This window comes from Triplophysa dalaica, chromosome 13 (assembly GCF_015846415.1).
Source record: "Triplophysa dalaica isolate WHDGS20190420 chromosome 13, ASM1584641v1, whole genome shotgun sequence".
Lineage (NCBI taxonomy): Eukaryota > Metazoa > Chordata > Actinopteri > Cypriniformes > Nemacheilidae > Triplophysa > Triplophysa dalaica.
Window position 1 is genome coordinate 14,129,871 of NC_079554.1, and position 15,501 is coordinate 14,145,371.

Sequence of the window (15,501 nt, forward strand, 5' to 3'; positions counted from 1 at the left end):
AGGCTTCACTGCGTTTGAGCCTGAGAGTAAGAGGCAGCCGTACCTGATGAACTGAGTGAAGAGATGAGTGGTGTTCCGAATGATGCGAGCCGCCCGGGACTCCTCATGCTGACAGAGCTGCAGAATAAGCCCATCATCCATATGACCCTCCAGAGAGAGGACGGCCTGCGCACACGGCGGAAGCAACAAAAATGGCTGCAATGTTTACATACTGTATATATATATACACATACTTGTAAACTAATGGTACTGTTAAGCGTGTTGACAAAATGTTTTTATTCTCTCCTATTTTGGATAAAAGCATCTGCCGAATGAATAAATGTAATTATCTATTAGGTTTTTTTGCGATAGTCCATGTCACCGGTAATACAAGGTGTCCACCCGCCTACCGATTACATCACTTGTCCACCGAGGCATTTATTTATTTAACATAAACGTTTTTCATTTCGTATTCCTTTCTTATTCGTTTGTTATTTATTCACATAAACTTTTTGTTCATTAATCCCTTCTAATTCGTTTCTCATTTATTGAATTATTTGTTACTGTGTGTCGTGATAGCTTGTTTTGTTTACTAATGTAATTGTTTTGTATTTTCGCTTATTATTTATTTTTTGCTTGATGTGTGCTGTCACGTCCGGACGGACAGAACCAAAACGCAGACAGTAGTGATGGGGTTAAACAATATTTATTAAGACACAAAACAATAAACCCACGATGGGGCAAAACAGAAACTAAATAATAAGTCCAAACACGAAGGGAAACAGGAACAAGGTAATCCAGAAGGTGGAGACACGAAGAAGCCAGTAACATCGACAATAGACAATATAAATTAGACAATGAACCGACAAACAGTAAGGGAATGAGGGACATTAAATAAGGGGAAACTAATGAGGAGAGATGACAGAGGGATCGGGACGAGCAGGTGACAAGACTTAACAATGAGTGCAACTAGCGGGAAGAGGCAAGGACAGGTGAGGGAGATAAAACACTAATGTGACGCTAGACAGAGAGACAAGGGGGCGGAGCTACACGGTAGACACGCGGCGAAATGTCATAACAAACCGCCATGTGTCCACACAAGACGAAACACACACACAAGACATGATATTGTCACGGCTCTGTCCCCAATGCCCGAATACTCATGACAGGAAGGACAGGACCGTGACATGTGCTGTGATAATTCGTTTTGTAAGGTCTGTGTTTAATATAAGGAAATGTCATTATACTTTTTATAGTTTTGTTTGTTTTTATTAAGAAAGATATTGAACCTACCATTAATTCAAGCATTTGCCATGTAACTGCTGATAATATAAAACTGAAAGTAAAATGCATCATATGCAGGGCCGCATCTTCGACCAGCCCACAGCAAACCCCCCACCCCCTGTGTCACAGGTACAAGTGTTTTTACAATTCAAGTAAGAGTTTTCTTCAACCTTGCATCCATGTCCTCACAGGAAAAGGGCAGAGAGGATGAACCTGTCCAGCCGATTAAGTGCACTTCAATATTCTCCATGTACAAATCGAACAAAGTGTAATCATATCTAAGGCCATGTCCGTTTGAGCTGTGTGTAAAGGTGGCTTTGCTTTATTTGGCCTTAAGCCCAGAGTTCAGCTGCATACTAGAGAACTGTGTTATCCTGACCACTCCCACCAAACACACTGTCACCATGCCCCCCTCATTATCACATTTAAAGCACGGCCTCGTATATCCTACACTCCATACGACAGCCACCGCGGTTAAGCCTGGGCCCATCCTCTGAGCCCCACAATCTTTAACGGTATCATAACCGATGTCAAATGATGTCTACAAAGATATGGCTGTTATTTGAAGTTGAATGATTAAGTGTGACCTGGAGGGGAAGCTTAGTAATTTCAGCCTTGTAAAACAGCATGAGCGCGAGTGTGGTTTCGCTAGAAAAAAACATAAGGCTCACCCTTCTCTTCAGCGGTCCCAGACGAGAGGATTTAGCATCAGGTGCCTGGTAGGAGAGCCACAGTCCCGTGGACACGTGCATGACGAAACAGGAGGAATCGCCGTATTTGATCTCGGCAACTCCCATGCCGTCAATATCACGCTTTGGACCAGACTCAACCTTTTCCTGCCAAGGGAAGACAAATTTGTGAGTCATGAGATTTCTGTGCCAACTCATTGTCATCCGTTCTGTCGGGACAGTCGATCATTTTGGGGGCTGTTTAAGCTTTATTGAGATAAAATAGACAGTCGGGCAGTGGGTTTAGTGACCTCTTTGTAAAGCGCTTGTTACAGCACAGCAGGGATAGTAAAACTTCAATATACAGTAATGATAAGTTCATGCAGTGAGAATGCCGTGAGAATTAGCTTCCATGCTCTGTGAATTTGCAATTCTTGTTTGTGTGATGACATGTCTCTTATAGATTTAATGGAAGCTATAAACTGTGATTTGTTACTTGCTCTTAATTAGAAGGCTATAGTATACTGGTTGCCTGCTAGCTATAGCTTCCTGCTTTAAAGATCATTGATCTGACTTATTCGTTTCACTTTAAATTGCAACACAACATTAATCAATAGACAACTTTAAAATGTGAATCAGACCTTGCTTGGCCTAAAGCAGAAGGCAGTGGCAGCTGTGTCAGACTTCTTTGTGTCCAGTAATATCAGTCCGTGATCTTCTGTCTGACCCAGGTAGTGACCGGTGGAGAGATGGCGTAGACGGAAGGGCTGACCCCATCTAATGTGGCTCCCGCTCCAACTGCAATTCAAAGAAAAGCCCAGTTTCCCCTATGAGTCTTTGAGGCTTATATTGAGATAAAGTATAGCTCTGTCATTTAGCAAATATATAAGTAAGTGTTAACCATATTATTGATTCCTTATTTGATAGCTTTCTTCACAAAAAAGAAAAAATTAAATCTTGATATCCACATTTCAGGATAAGACATGCTCCATACTGACTGGACTTCCACCTACCCCGTTGGGGCTAATTGAAAAAGACAGCTGAGGAACAACAAGTCTGGTTCATTTAAAATGTATCGCCATTTCGACACAGATTACATGTTTGTGTGCTCTTTTCTCAGGAAAGAGAAGTGTGAGGGTATGCAGGTAAGTGTGTGTATGTGTGTGTGCGTGTTATTTCACCTTATCCGAAGAGGCTCCAGTCTCCATAAAGACCTGGCCTTGGACCCCCCTTTTCCAGTTTCATAGTTTACCACTCTGTGGAAACAAATGATAATAGAAAGTTGTTCTCACACAGGATAGATCTGAATTTGCTATTTATAGGTATGTGTTAAGGTAAAATGATCATTTTTGTATCCTTCTTTGAACCGCTAACAATATGTATCCCAAATTTCAATCTTAACAATATTTTCTATTCACATTTATTTGCAGAATATTGAAACTGGAGAAATAACAGAATAACAGAAAAGATGCTCTTAATTTTTCCCGCGGCTATAGATAGACAGACCTCTGTTGCTCTGCACTTTGGTCAGATCCTGGTATAGTGAGACTCTCATCGTGCCCATGAAACAGACGCATAACTTGTCCACCAAGCAGATACCCTAGAGAGGGAATGAAATAGTGAGGTAAACAGTAATTGTGTTTTTATAGCCAGTACTCCAAGATAAATAAAACAGCCACACGTTACTGAAAAACACAGTATTAGAGGTACTAAGTGTGAACTCACCCACTGCTATGTTAGCTCTGGAGCAGGTAGGCTGAACATTCCACAGTGTTTGCATGAAAGAAGCATCCACCTGAATGCTTCCGTTAGACATGGAGAGGTGCTACAGAAGAGAGAAAACTGTATTTATTAATGATATGTGCTTGCATCAGCTTGAAGAATTGAAAGGGAGAAAGAGAATAAAAGAGAGGGAGAAAGAAACATTGATATGGAGCAAAAGAGCAGGAAAAGAGCAATAACTGCCTGGCACAGCCTTGAATCTGCCAGCCTGTCTGTGTTGTCTGCAAGCGGAGTTACAAATATGTTTTTAAAAGATTACCGTCTAGAAAACTCAAACAGCCACTGCCTTCTCTTGACTTCAAACACTAACTTTTCTGGTAGGTTCCTGACCAGTTTCAGGACAAAACAGCGCAACTGAGCTGATCAAAGATGTGATATTATCCTGGTCAGAACAAAAGAGCGATACTGTAATCCTCAAATTAGATGAGGATTGATCATAAAAACCTTTCTTGCCCTTTCTCTCCATCTGAGTCTTCCATTTTCCCCTGCACATCTACAGTAAGAGAACTCTGACTTCCACCGGCATGCCGAGCACGTCACCATGACAACTTTCTTGATCGAACCTGATAGTCTCTCTCTGTTCGAAAGAGTTATATTAACTGTCAGCACATCTGGCAAAACCATCTCGCCAGACACAAATTAAACTATAATGAGAAACTATGGTAATAGGAACTTTTTCAGACCATCAATCTATCTATCACATTTTGAACTGCCTACAGTTCAAAAGTTTATCTGGGAATATTAAATATGAGTTTTCGTGCAAGTCTGTCAAAGAATATAAAGAATATGAATTAAAGTAGAGCGAGATTAGAGTTCAGAAAGGATAATGTAGGTGTATTAATCTTAACCTCAAATACATCAGGTACTCACCAGGTACCTCTCTGAGGACACACTGACCAAGATGAGGTCATCCCCAATGCGGACCTTCTCACCTTCTGACCTCTGCTTGGATGCGGGGTGAATTGTCCACCAACAAGCCTCACCTGTGCTTACACAAATGATCAGTCAGTAAAAGGATACTGCCAGGTTGGAAAAAAAAGAGACAGCTCATTAATTTCCTACGAATGTAAATAAATCAATGGGATAGTTCACCAAAAATGAAAATTCCCTTGTGAATTTCTCACTCCCTAGTTGTTCTAAACCTGCATACATTTCTTTGTTTGGTTGAACACAGAGAAAGATATTTGGACGAAGGCTTGTAACCAAACAATTCTTGGACCCTATTGACTACCATAATAGGAAAAATTTAAATGGTAGTCAAACATGCCGAAGAACCGTTTGCTGTCCTCAACAGAACAAAAAAACGTATTATAAAGTAATTTTTCCTACTATGGCAGTCAATGGGGTCTAAGAACTGTTTGCTTATAAGCATTTTTCCAAATATCTTTCTCTGTGTTCATCTGAACAAAATAAATGTATACAAATTTGGAACAACTCAAGGGTGAGTAAATGATGACAGAATTAAATTTTTGGGTGAACTATCCCTTTAAATCAACCCTTGATGAACTAAAATACATGCTATAAAGAAATAATTCCTAAACCTAGTGAAAATGTATCTCGTTAATTCTTCTTATTAATCGCCAAAGCCATTTTTAAGCTGTAAGAAACAGCCTATAGGATTTTGTAGGTTTCTGCTAACTCAGATATTCCATCCATTTTCTACCGCTTATCCGAACTACCTCGGGTCACGGGGTAACTCAGATATTGATTCAGATATTTATGTTCCTCTAAACTGGGTGGCACAATACACAAAAATAGTAAGATATCTATGTTTCATTTTGGATCTCATGGGAAGCAGTCCCAGCACTGCATCTGTTATTTGTGGTTCAGATGTCAATCACAGCCACCAGAAAGAGCCCTTCATATCGGAACAGCCCTGAAGGATAAATTATACTGCAGGCTATGTATTTTAAGTGAGGCTCCGTTCATCCTTACCAGTTGAAACTTCTCGTAGGCCAACATCAAAAGACAGCTTGTCTGTTAAAGACCTGGAAGTCTTCAGACACGTCAGAAACTACGGGCAAACAGAAACAGGTGTAATTTCCTTGCACTGCATTATGGGTAAATGCCTATTAAGGGTCAGTTCAGCAAACCCCAAACTTAAACATGTAAATTATCCTGCTAAAACATGAGCCATGTTGTCGTTCATGATGTTGAAGAATTTTCACTTCATCTGTTCACAACTTACTCATTGATCACAGAATTGATGTGTGTTAGCTGTAGGCAGTGACAGGCTGTCTAATCCCTCTACCCATTGGTTTCAATTTGTGTGGTGCATTCTCACCATTCCACTGAAGGAATGCCTGAGGAGGATGGCGTGACCGTACAGCAGTGTCCGATGTCCGCCTCCCTGGGCTGCCTACAGAGGAAGATGGCAGTATGGTGTTAGCAAACTTAAGGCAGGACTTTAGAGACGCTAGGGGGAAAGGTCTCTGTTCAGTTTACTATTAAAAATAACTTTAAAAAAAAAAACATAGAGGATGGCAAGATCAGAGTGCATGCTGGACGGATGTTATAAGAAGTTTTTCGTTCCAATGTTTGAACTCGAACAAAATTTCGTTGTTGTACCGTAGATGAGGAAATGTAGAGGGTTAAGGAAAAAAACTGACAAAAATCAAGGGCGATGAAACACAAAAGAGAATAGAGGAAAATACTTACCCGTCTTATAAACCTCTGAGAGCGTTGGGAAAAGATTATAAATATGAAATGCATGATGTAGAACCTCAAAGTTTCAGCTATGTTTTTTTACTAAGCTACAATTTGTGTTCATTTAGCAGTTGCATTTAGCAATAGACCAACCTGGTATAACGCCAAACCGTGCAACAGACACGCCGATTCACTCGAAACTGCGTTTCAGTGTCACGCTTTGACTCCTCTAGGCGTGAACATGACACGCTCAGTTCTTGCACTTGTAAAACTGAAACGTCTTTGAAAAAAAGATATTGTTATTTTATATAAAATAATAGATATTTTAGAGCACTTAACCCCACTCCTACCCTAAACCTAGCCATCTCCCAACGATTAAAAAAACAAGCAACATGCAATAGAAGTCAGCCATTGGCATTTATTAAAACACGCAGCAAAAACAGTATAAAAACATTACTAACAGGTCTCGTTGCATTACGAGTCTTATAGCCGTTGTGTGAGCACAGCAGGTTTTAATCACAGAAGACCGAGCTCCAGGAAGGAATGCACGCAGTGACGCATACACTCTAGTGTTGTGTGTGACACAATCGGAGCAGGACAGCCAATGGCGTTTCACAACGTAAGTGAATGTAATGACACAACGAGTCACGAGACACACGAGAGTCAATGCTGCCGGCAATTTTTTAAATTCTGCGCAACCGGAACCGTTTTCTACGGTGGACACAGAAGAAAACGCTGTTCTTTGACCTTGGAACGCTTGGAAAATTTGCACATTTTGATTAAATAGCATCTGTGGTCATATCTGCCTGCTATGTCTTGTGTTTTATATCATAATATACAAACTGTTAACTTTAGGTGTTGGGGTGGGGTTGGGTTATGTGCTAAAATGCGTCTAAAGTGTGCGCACAAAGTAATAAACGTACGCAAAATACCATGTACACCCAGTACACGTCATGAATGATAAAAACAACTTCATACATGCGTGTCATGTTCACGCCTAGAGAAGTCAAAGAGGGAGACTGACTCCCATTTTTGAGTGGACCGGTGTGTCTGTTACACGCTTTGGCGTGATACTGTGTTGAGTAGACTGAAATATCGCCAACATTTTAGAAAATGTAAAGGGGCAACAATAAGTGCAATTTTGTTTGGGCCCTAAATTTTCCATCAAATTCTTTAGAACACCCTTTAAATCAACACGTTAGAACTTTTGCTCACAGCTCCCCCTTCTGGTTGATAAGCGTAATTGTCTGTTACCAGTGTCAAAAATATTGTCAGTGTAAGATTCACCGAGGGCAGTGCAATACAGGTGAATTTATTTACTAAGCTGATGAAAGGCTAATGCAGCTACTGGGTTGTTTGGAAACCACGGTGCACTCTTCCGCAGGCAGGGGATGGGCGGGGCAGTGTGTACCGACCCGAATACAGAATTTACAGAGTGTGCTTGTGGCCGCTATGAGTGTGCACAGGTAAAAGCGGCAGTAGAATTCGTCCAGTTAAGAGTTGTTCTATCTCTGAAATAATTTTAGAGACATTATTTCAGGGCCGAAAAACTACAAAGTGTTGCTTTAAACCATCAATAGCGGTCTAAAATGAGTTATACAAAAACACAAGATGAAACTTGTTTCCATCTGTTGCTGTGAGAGTATTTCTACTGTCTTAGTTGATGATACTTTATATTTCACATTTAGCTCTGCATGTTACAGAACCTGAACCTTTAAAACAGTTTCTGATAGTTTTTTCCTCTCTGGCACGTTACCAAATATCTCTGTTCAGTATCGGACTAATGCGGATTTCACTAAGGATGCAGAATGGGTTGCGCTGGCCGCTGGGTTCAACTTAGCCCTTCAATTTGCGCTGCGCTGGCCAGAACAAAGTTGGAGAAGTTTTCAAAATAGCGTAAGTTCTATATATTTTCTAAGGCAAAATAACTTTATTTCAAAGTAGTGGAAGAGGCTAGAGGAGGGGGAAAAAAATCATGCTGCCGCTGGCCGTGTCCATTTCACACGCATATTGCCTACCTACAACAAGCTACCTGACTTAAAACACACCTGACATGCCAGCTTAAATTGACAATTTTCAAACTCAAATTTGTATTGTGCAGTTCCGAAAATTCCAACTCACACACAGTACCAGTTCATCCATTTTGTTTTCCGCGCTTGGATGCTTTGTTTCTATTGACAGCGCGGGTAATCGTTACAGGGCGCAGTGACAAAAGTTGAACTATTTTGAACTTTGACCCCGGCGTGCTTGCAAGCTCGACAGCGGTGCAAAAAAAACGGCCTTGTGCGAAGCAAGCCATTGAAATGAATGGGTTTCATAGGGCAGCGCATTCCGCATCCTTTATATATAAGGCCATATAAGGTGACAAAATCTCTGGTCTGAAGCCGAAAAGGTCAAGATGTCATCTTGATGTAAAAAGGGAGTTTTGCAGTGGACAAAACTTGAGAGAACACGTTTTGAGCATTTGTTCTGAACAACAAGCTAGCAGAGGCAAAGAAAAAAGAAAGAAAAGACACTGTAAGAAAAAAAGGAAGACACATGATTCAAGAAACAGTCATTCTGGAATCAGCATTCCAGATCATTTCCTCGTCACTGGTACCCCTGAAATTTGATGTTAGAAGTGCAAGAAGACACACACATATCACATGACAATCAACAAAATAAGAACATTAAAGAGGTTGGTCAGACAGAAAGCGTTTTTGCTGTTAGAAACGCCTCTTTTGAATTGTTTTCAGTTGGCAGAGTGCGTTTAGCGCACTGCTTATGCGCACCGGGCTCCTCTCACCTCATGTTTTTGACGGAGCGTTCTTAGCACCTGAACTTGAAAAGAATCAACTCCGAGCAGAAAAGTGGTTAACGTCATGTAATTTTTTTCCATTGTCCAATCGAATGAATGGAGAGGCGGGGCTTCCGTTGTGGTGACGGAACTTTACACTTGCTTGAAACGTCCAGAGACTTGTGTTGGCTGTCGGGGGTTAACTGACCCTCTGCTTGTACCTGTTTTAAATGTTCTGCTAATATGACAGTCAACAGCAACTTGAGAGCTTGCGCTATATTCCTTGACTGGCTGTACAGCTGTTTTGGTTGTTGCCTATTAACATAAAAATAAAGTGGCGTGGTGCTCTTTTCGAAAAAGCCAACCGAAAAAGACGTCTTTTTAAACAGAAAAGGCGCATCCTGTGTGATCGCCTACTAACTACAACTGTTCTTTGTTATGAACTATCAAACACTGCATTCATGAAATGTACAGCACTCATTTAATGTACCCCACAAATCTATATGAATGGCATCTTTATAGTGATATATGTACAAGATCTGCATAATGCTTCTCCTAGACAGTAATGTTAGCACAACAGCCACATAGCAGCGAGCCAATCCAATTTATGCTGACAATCTCATTTCAAAAAGCTGCAGTTAAAAAAATAAACAGGAAATATCTTGCATGCTGAGAGGAAAGTAAACAAACCGTTATAATGGCTCAATGCACAACATGAGCTGGTAAACTTTATTTTTGGATTTGTTTCATTTGCGGCTAAAAATGGGCACGAATTTCTAACTTTGACAAGTTCATTTATCTTCTGTGGGGTACAGAGACATTTTTACGCCCTGAAAATGCATGGGGGAGACTAGTCTAAACATGACGGTTAGATTTGTTAAATATAACCTTAGATGGGTTACATCAGGACAGGAGTAAAAATCACACTTTAGTTAATCCCAAATAAATGAAAACCATTAACGTTAACAGGAGATTACACAACAGATGTAACTCGTTTATTTTTTTATAGTTTGTCTTCATGCATACTTGTTGGTGAACAAATTGTAAACGTACCCTTAGATCATGTTCAGGATTCTTGCAACGATGAACAAAAATACAGATAAGATTAAAGAATGCAGTTCGAACAGCCTCGCCACTTCAGCACAGTCAGTTCATTATGTTTCCTGGCGTACCGATGTCAAATTATGCAGAAGCGCGCTATTTTTATAATGCACACATTAAACAGTCTTGCTTTTAATAAGAGTGGGTTTAAAATATCCCCCATGTTCGTTCTGGAAATAAATGCTGAACATGAATCTGTAGCTTTCCTGTAGCTCAGTGGTAAGAGCATGGCACTAGCAATGCAAAGGATATGGGTTCGAGCCCAGAGATTGCACATACTCCGAAACAAATCTTAAGTATAATGCAATGTCAGACGCTTCGGTTAAATGCGTCTGAAAAATGCATACATGTAAATATAAATGTACCTTTGTAGAGCCAAGAAAACAATGAACTGAGTAATGTCAAAGGATGAGGCAGCCCATGAGCAAATATAAACAGTATTTGTGTATTAAACACTTGAACATTACAAAACAAACAAAAATATAACTTTTAAGCATAAGTGACATGGAGCAATGTATCTAGTCTATGCAAAGCCACAGGTACAATCATAAGCAATGACGATAATGGTTTTATATTAATGGCCTGTATTTCATTAGTAAATACATATTTAGATGAGATCATGTATTTGCATTTAAGGGATAGCTCACTCAAAAAGAAATGTTCTGTGATCATTTATTTATCGCCATGTCATGCAAAACCTGTATATGACTTTCTTCTGCATAACAAAAGAAGATATCTCTCTGAAGTGTCTCTGTGGTTTTGTGTCCATGCAATGGAAATACGCGGGAGCCGGTTACCAACACTCTAGTATTCCAACAGTATATTTTTGTTCCGCAGAGCAAAGAAAGTCACACAGGTTTGAATTGACATGAGTGAGAGTAAGTAATGACAGAACTTTTTTTATCCCTCTACAACTCTATGAGTGTGAATTTGAGTGGAGATTAACAGTTCATGGGATGAATGATCTGTAGTCAATATTTTTCTATGTCACGAACTTACCCCGAAAGCCATACAGAATCCAGAGGAGCTACAGCTGATTGGATAGAATTGCAATATATCTTTCCAGCTACACAGTGTAGACGTGAGTTGGATACTGCCAGAGAGCAGCTCATGCAAGTGCATTGAAAAACAATTTGGTCTCTGCCAAGAATAGTTTTTTCCATTCATGTACATAAATTGTAGTGTCGTAAATTCATTTAGATTCATTCTCCCATTAGACAATATGGTGATAAGGCACTAACATAGAGCATTACCCTGAATTAAGGATTCGCTAATAAATGTTAAAAAGACCCTGACAAAAAATGCTTATATAAACATCTTGAATCCTTTTTAACACCATTATATTTTTCTACTGACGAGGATTGTGACTACGAACACACCAAAAAATATACCCACGGATAAAGGCAGAGATATATTGAGTATAAACACCCTGTAATCGCAGTGATGTATGAACTTACCTCTTCACCGCTCTGCCCTGCTAGCATCTCCTGCAAAGCCCTTACCGAGAGCGATTGCGCCAGCACAAAGTTACAGATGCATAAGTCAGGAGGAAAATACTGAGGAGGGAGAGAAAAAATATATCTTTTTGGTTATCTTTTTATTACAGATAAAAGCATGTAACTGGTCGTGGTATTTAACCATCTTTCATTTGGACTAATAGATGTTTCTTCTATTTGTATTCATTAGGATTAGTTTGGAGGGCCAGCGAGGATTAGCATGTGCAAGTGGTGAGCTCCACCCATGGTCTTGAGAAGTCATTTCCCACCCCGCATCTGTTTATCAGTGCACTATTTAAAGCCCCTTGACTGTCTGGTTCAGCTATCCAGAAAAAGTGAACATTCTATCACCTTCTAATTACTAGCACTCACTAGAATCACTCTCACAGAGTTTAACAGAGTATGCTTCATATGCCACTTTCTTGGTAAGATCTTCCTCTTAGTGGAAAAATTTGTGGTGAGTTACTGTGACCTTTCACCTCTGAGGTCAATGTGAAATGCGAGTGGGAAAAATGTGCTAACCAGAGTGACAGATGCCTCGGAGTGAAAGTCTTCTGTAGCCTTTTAAAATAAAGACAACACTCTGTGTAGGTGTTATGAGTTACAGCTCTCTGTTAGGTTGTGTGATGACAGTTTATAAACACATAAAAACGCTCTTATTCGACAATCAAGCAGTGTAACAGTGCATATGCTACATGCCCTGCATTCAGAATTTTTCAGATTATATTTCAGTTATATTATATTCATATATTGTCCTTGAGAAAATATACATTTGAAATTATTTAAAAAATCTTAAAAGTACACCTTTGAAAAAGTGATGTCATTATCATTTACACACCCTCTTGTCATTTCAAACCTGTATGACTTTCTCTCATCTGCGGAACACAAAAGGAGATATTTTTGAGAATATAAGTATTCAATCAACAGCAGTATCCGTTGAATTACATTGGTTTTGGGTCTATTCAATAGAAGTGAATGGTTGCTGCCATTGTTTGGTTACCAATATTCCTCAAAATATCTTCTTTGGTGTTGTTTACAAGAAAGAAACTCATAAAGGTTTGGAATGACAAGAGGGTAAGAAAATCATGATAGAATTGTCATTTTTGTGTGAACTGTCACTTTAAGTCTAGTTCTGTTTTAATGTTTTTTTTACATCTTATCTAATGACCACTGAGACTTACACAAATGAGTGTGAAAACTTAATGTCCTTGAATATCTATTATCCATTATCTTTTTTGATGATTTTCATAATTCATGTGCTTCCATTTTCAGTTTTACATTCAAACTTGAGTGGTCAGAGTGATGGTAATGACAATTTCTATCCATTACATATATGCATCGTAAGTGAATCCATAAGCATTAATATACTGACATATATCATTTTAATATGAAAATAATAAGTTGTCTGCTGTCCAAAAATACAGTATGTCCTCCTTTTTACATGGTCCAGCAGATACAATGTATCTAACCACAGAGATGCCCACACATCATCTTCTGCCTTGCCTCTTGTGCATAGAAAATATGGTTCAGAAAACAAAGATAAATTGCAGTTGCCATGGTTTTATGACTACATGACTCTATTCCCATTAACTTTATTGAATTTCTAGAGTCTGACATATCAATGGCAAATATCTTCTTGACTATACCTCCCCAACTCTATGTGTATATTTAACCATAATATTTTCTTTTCATAAAAAGGTGATCTACTTGCCAAACATGCTGCGTTTTTTAATCTCTAATTCACATCTACTACAATACAGCTGTTTCTCACAAATCGCTTCAATCGACATTGTGGTTCTTGTGGGGGTTCAGGTACATTAAAGCTGTGATTAGATTCCCGTGGAGTATTACCTTCGCCTCTGATGTGGGCTCCAGATAACACAGGCGGTTGCCGAGTCCTTCTGCTGAGAGGCAGAATTTGCGATTCTCTTTCTGGATGGCGGCGACACACTGCAGCACCACTTCATCATCCTGAAGCACAAAAACAAGGATTTGATTTTATAAGCAAAGCAAAAGCACTACAGCAGCTGGATTTATGACTCGATGTGTACACTCAATGTTGTGTGAAGAGCTTATAACTAAAACAGTTACAAACATATCTGTTAAAATGGTAATATTAGCATCATTAAACCTAACAATGTTCAAAGTTCTTTCAAAGAAAGATTGGATCACATTTACAGTATATTATACACACATATAAAACAGATTGCAGAGGCTGATGTCACCAGAATCCAGAATGAATCTCTGTAAATTCTGTGACATCTCTCTCTCTCTCCTCTCTCAGGAGAATTATATTGATTTCTGTCTCATCCGTGTTTCCTGATCAGTCCTCTTCTTGTTTGCTAGATCACGTATTGCATTCATCATAACTGATGGTTGCCATGGTTCTAAAGTACATGGCTATAAGAGAAATAGCAGTACTTTACCACGTGTGGAAATTGGAGTTAATAAAATGAGAGCTTTCTGGATACATTCTGAATGCATTATAATCTGTAAATATTTGTATTTTTGGCCTCAAATTACACTATTGAGTTGTCAGACTCAACAACAGGAGTGTTGCTAACAAATAATGTAGTGCTGTGACAATGAGTAAATTATAGTGATAGTAATATTATAATAAAATTCATCCTCATGTCATTTCAAACCTAAATGACTTTCTTCCTTCTGGAGAACACAAAATACATTTAGCAGACTGTGAACTGGCACCCATTCACGTCCATTTGTTTTGTGTCCATACAATAAAAGGGAAAGGGTGCCGAAACTGCTCCGTAAACAACTTTCTTCTCAAAAAAATTACATATTTTTCATTTTTAGGTGAACTTTTACTGTAATGCAGCTGCCAAATCAGCATCAGATGCATGTCTTACTACTTTTAAACCTACTATATTTGATAATAACCTAAGAGGTTAGGGTTCGGCTGAATGGCAAGGTTCAGTAACTCTTTTTGGAGTGCTAATCACGTGAAAGGGATGTTTTTCTCAGTGTGCTGGCCTTTGACGTCACAGCTCAGAAGGGCTTGTGCACCCTGTTGTGGTGCCAACAGTCCAACAGTGGTCTAAAGATTGGCTCAAAACCGGATACAAAGATTTTTCGAATAGCATATCAGGGCTGAATGTCGCACATGCTATGAAAAAATCTGTCTGTGCTAAGACTAAATTTACCAGTGTAGCACGAGTGTGATACAGTTTTGCACGTGATTAAACAGAGCCGCTTGTTTGTGTGAAGTGTGTTTTTTCGGGGTGCTTGTTTGTGTGTGGTGTGTGGATCCATGGTGCACCGCTATTTTAGTTGTTTTGCGTTAAAAAGTTGTTTTCCTTATCCATATGATTTCAGAGCCCTGTGATTTCCGAGATGTGGCTTTTTAAATATGTCATCTGCTTGTTTTGTGAATGAGCGGCACAGTTTAACATATAACTACACACTTGTTATGCTTGTGCATTTGTCCGCGTCTCTGTATGAGGACAAGAACACATCAACTCCATCTCCAGAGCCAATCTAAGAGTTTATTTCACTGTTAGAGAAAAGATATCGTCAACCACATTCTCTTTGGGATGACTCGTCAAAATAAATGTCTGGTGTACTTGAACATCCAGATTAAAAACAATTTATTGTATTATAATATGTACTATAATAAATTGACACTATTTAGGAGTAAATTAAACTATAAACACTAGAGTATACTTATATTTACTAAACTAATATTTAATATATAAATAGTATAAAATAATATATTAAAAACACCATTGTATCTGCAAAAGGAGTCATTTCA

The 15,501-nt window shown here is 39.1% G+C and overlaps 1 protein-coding gene across 1 annotated transcript in view; it reads right to left on the reverse strand.

Moving 5' to 3' along the window:
- The window catches only part of ryr3 (ryanodine receptor 3), an 85,166-nt gene that overhangs the window by 58,486 nt on the left and 11,179 nt on the right, over positions 1-15,501 (reverse strand). The window contains exons 2-13 of the mRNA XM_056764505.1: positions 13,584-13,703; positions 11,694-11,792; positions 6,372-6,386; positions 5,998-6,072; positions 5,649-5,727; positions 4,584-4,696; positions 3,657-3,756; positions 3,438-3,531; positions 3,113-3,187; positions 2,573-2,729; positions 1,935-2,099; positions 44-165 (exon numbers count right to left, since the gene is read on the reverse strand). Coding sequence (XP_056620483.1) covers positions 44-165; positions 1,935-2,099; positions 2,573-2,729; positions 3,113-3,187; positions 3,438-3,531; positions 3,657-3,756; positions 4,584-4,696; positions 5,649-5,727; positions 5,998-6,072; positions 6,372-6,386; positions 11,694-11,792; positions 13,584-13,703 — 1,214 coding nt within the window. The remainder of the gene's footprint in view (positions 1-43; positions 166-1,934; positions 2,100-2,572; positions 2,730-3,112; positions 3,188-3,437; positions 3,532-3,656; positions 3,757-4,583; positions 4,697-5,648; positions 5,728-5,997; positions 6,073-6,371; positions 6,387-11,693; positions 11,793-13,583; positions 13,704-15,501) is intronic.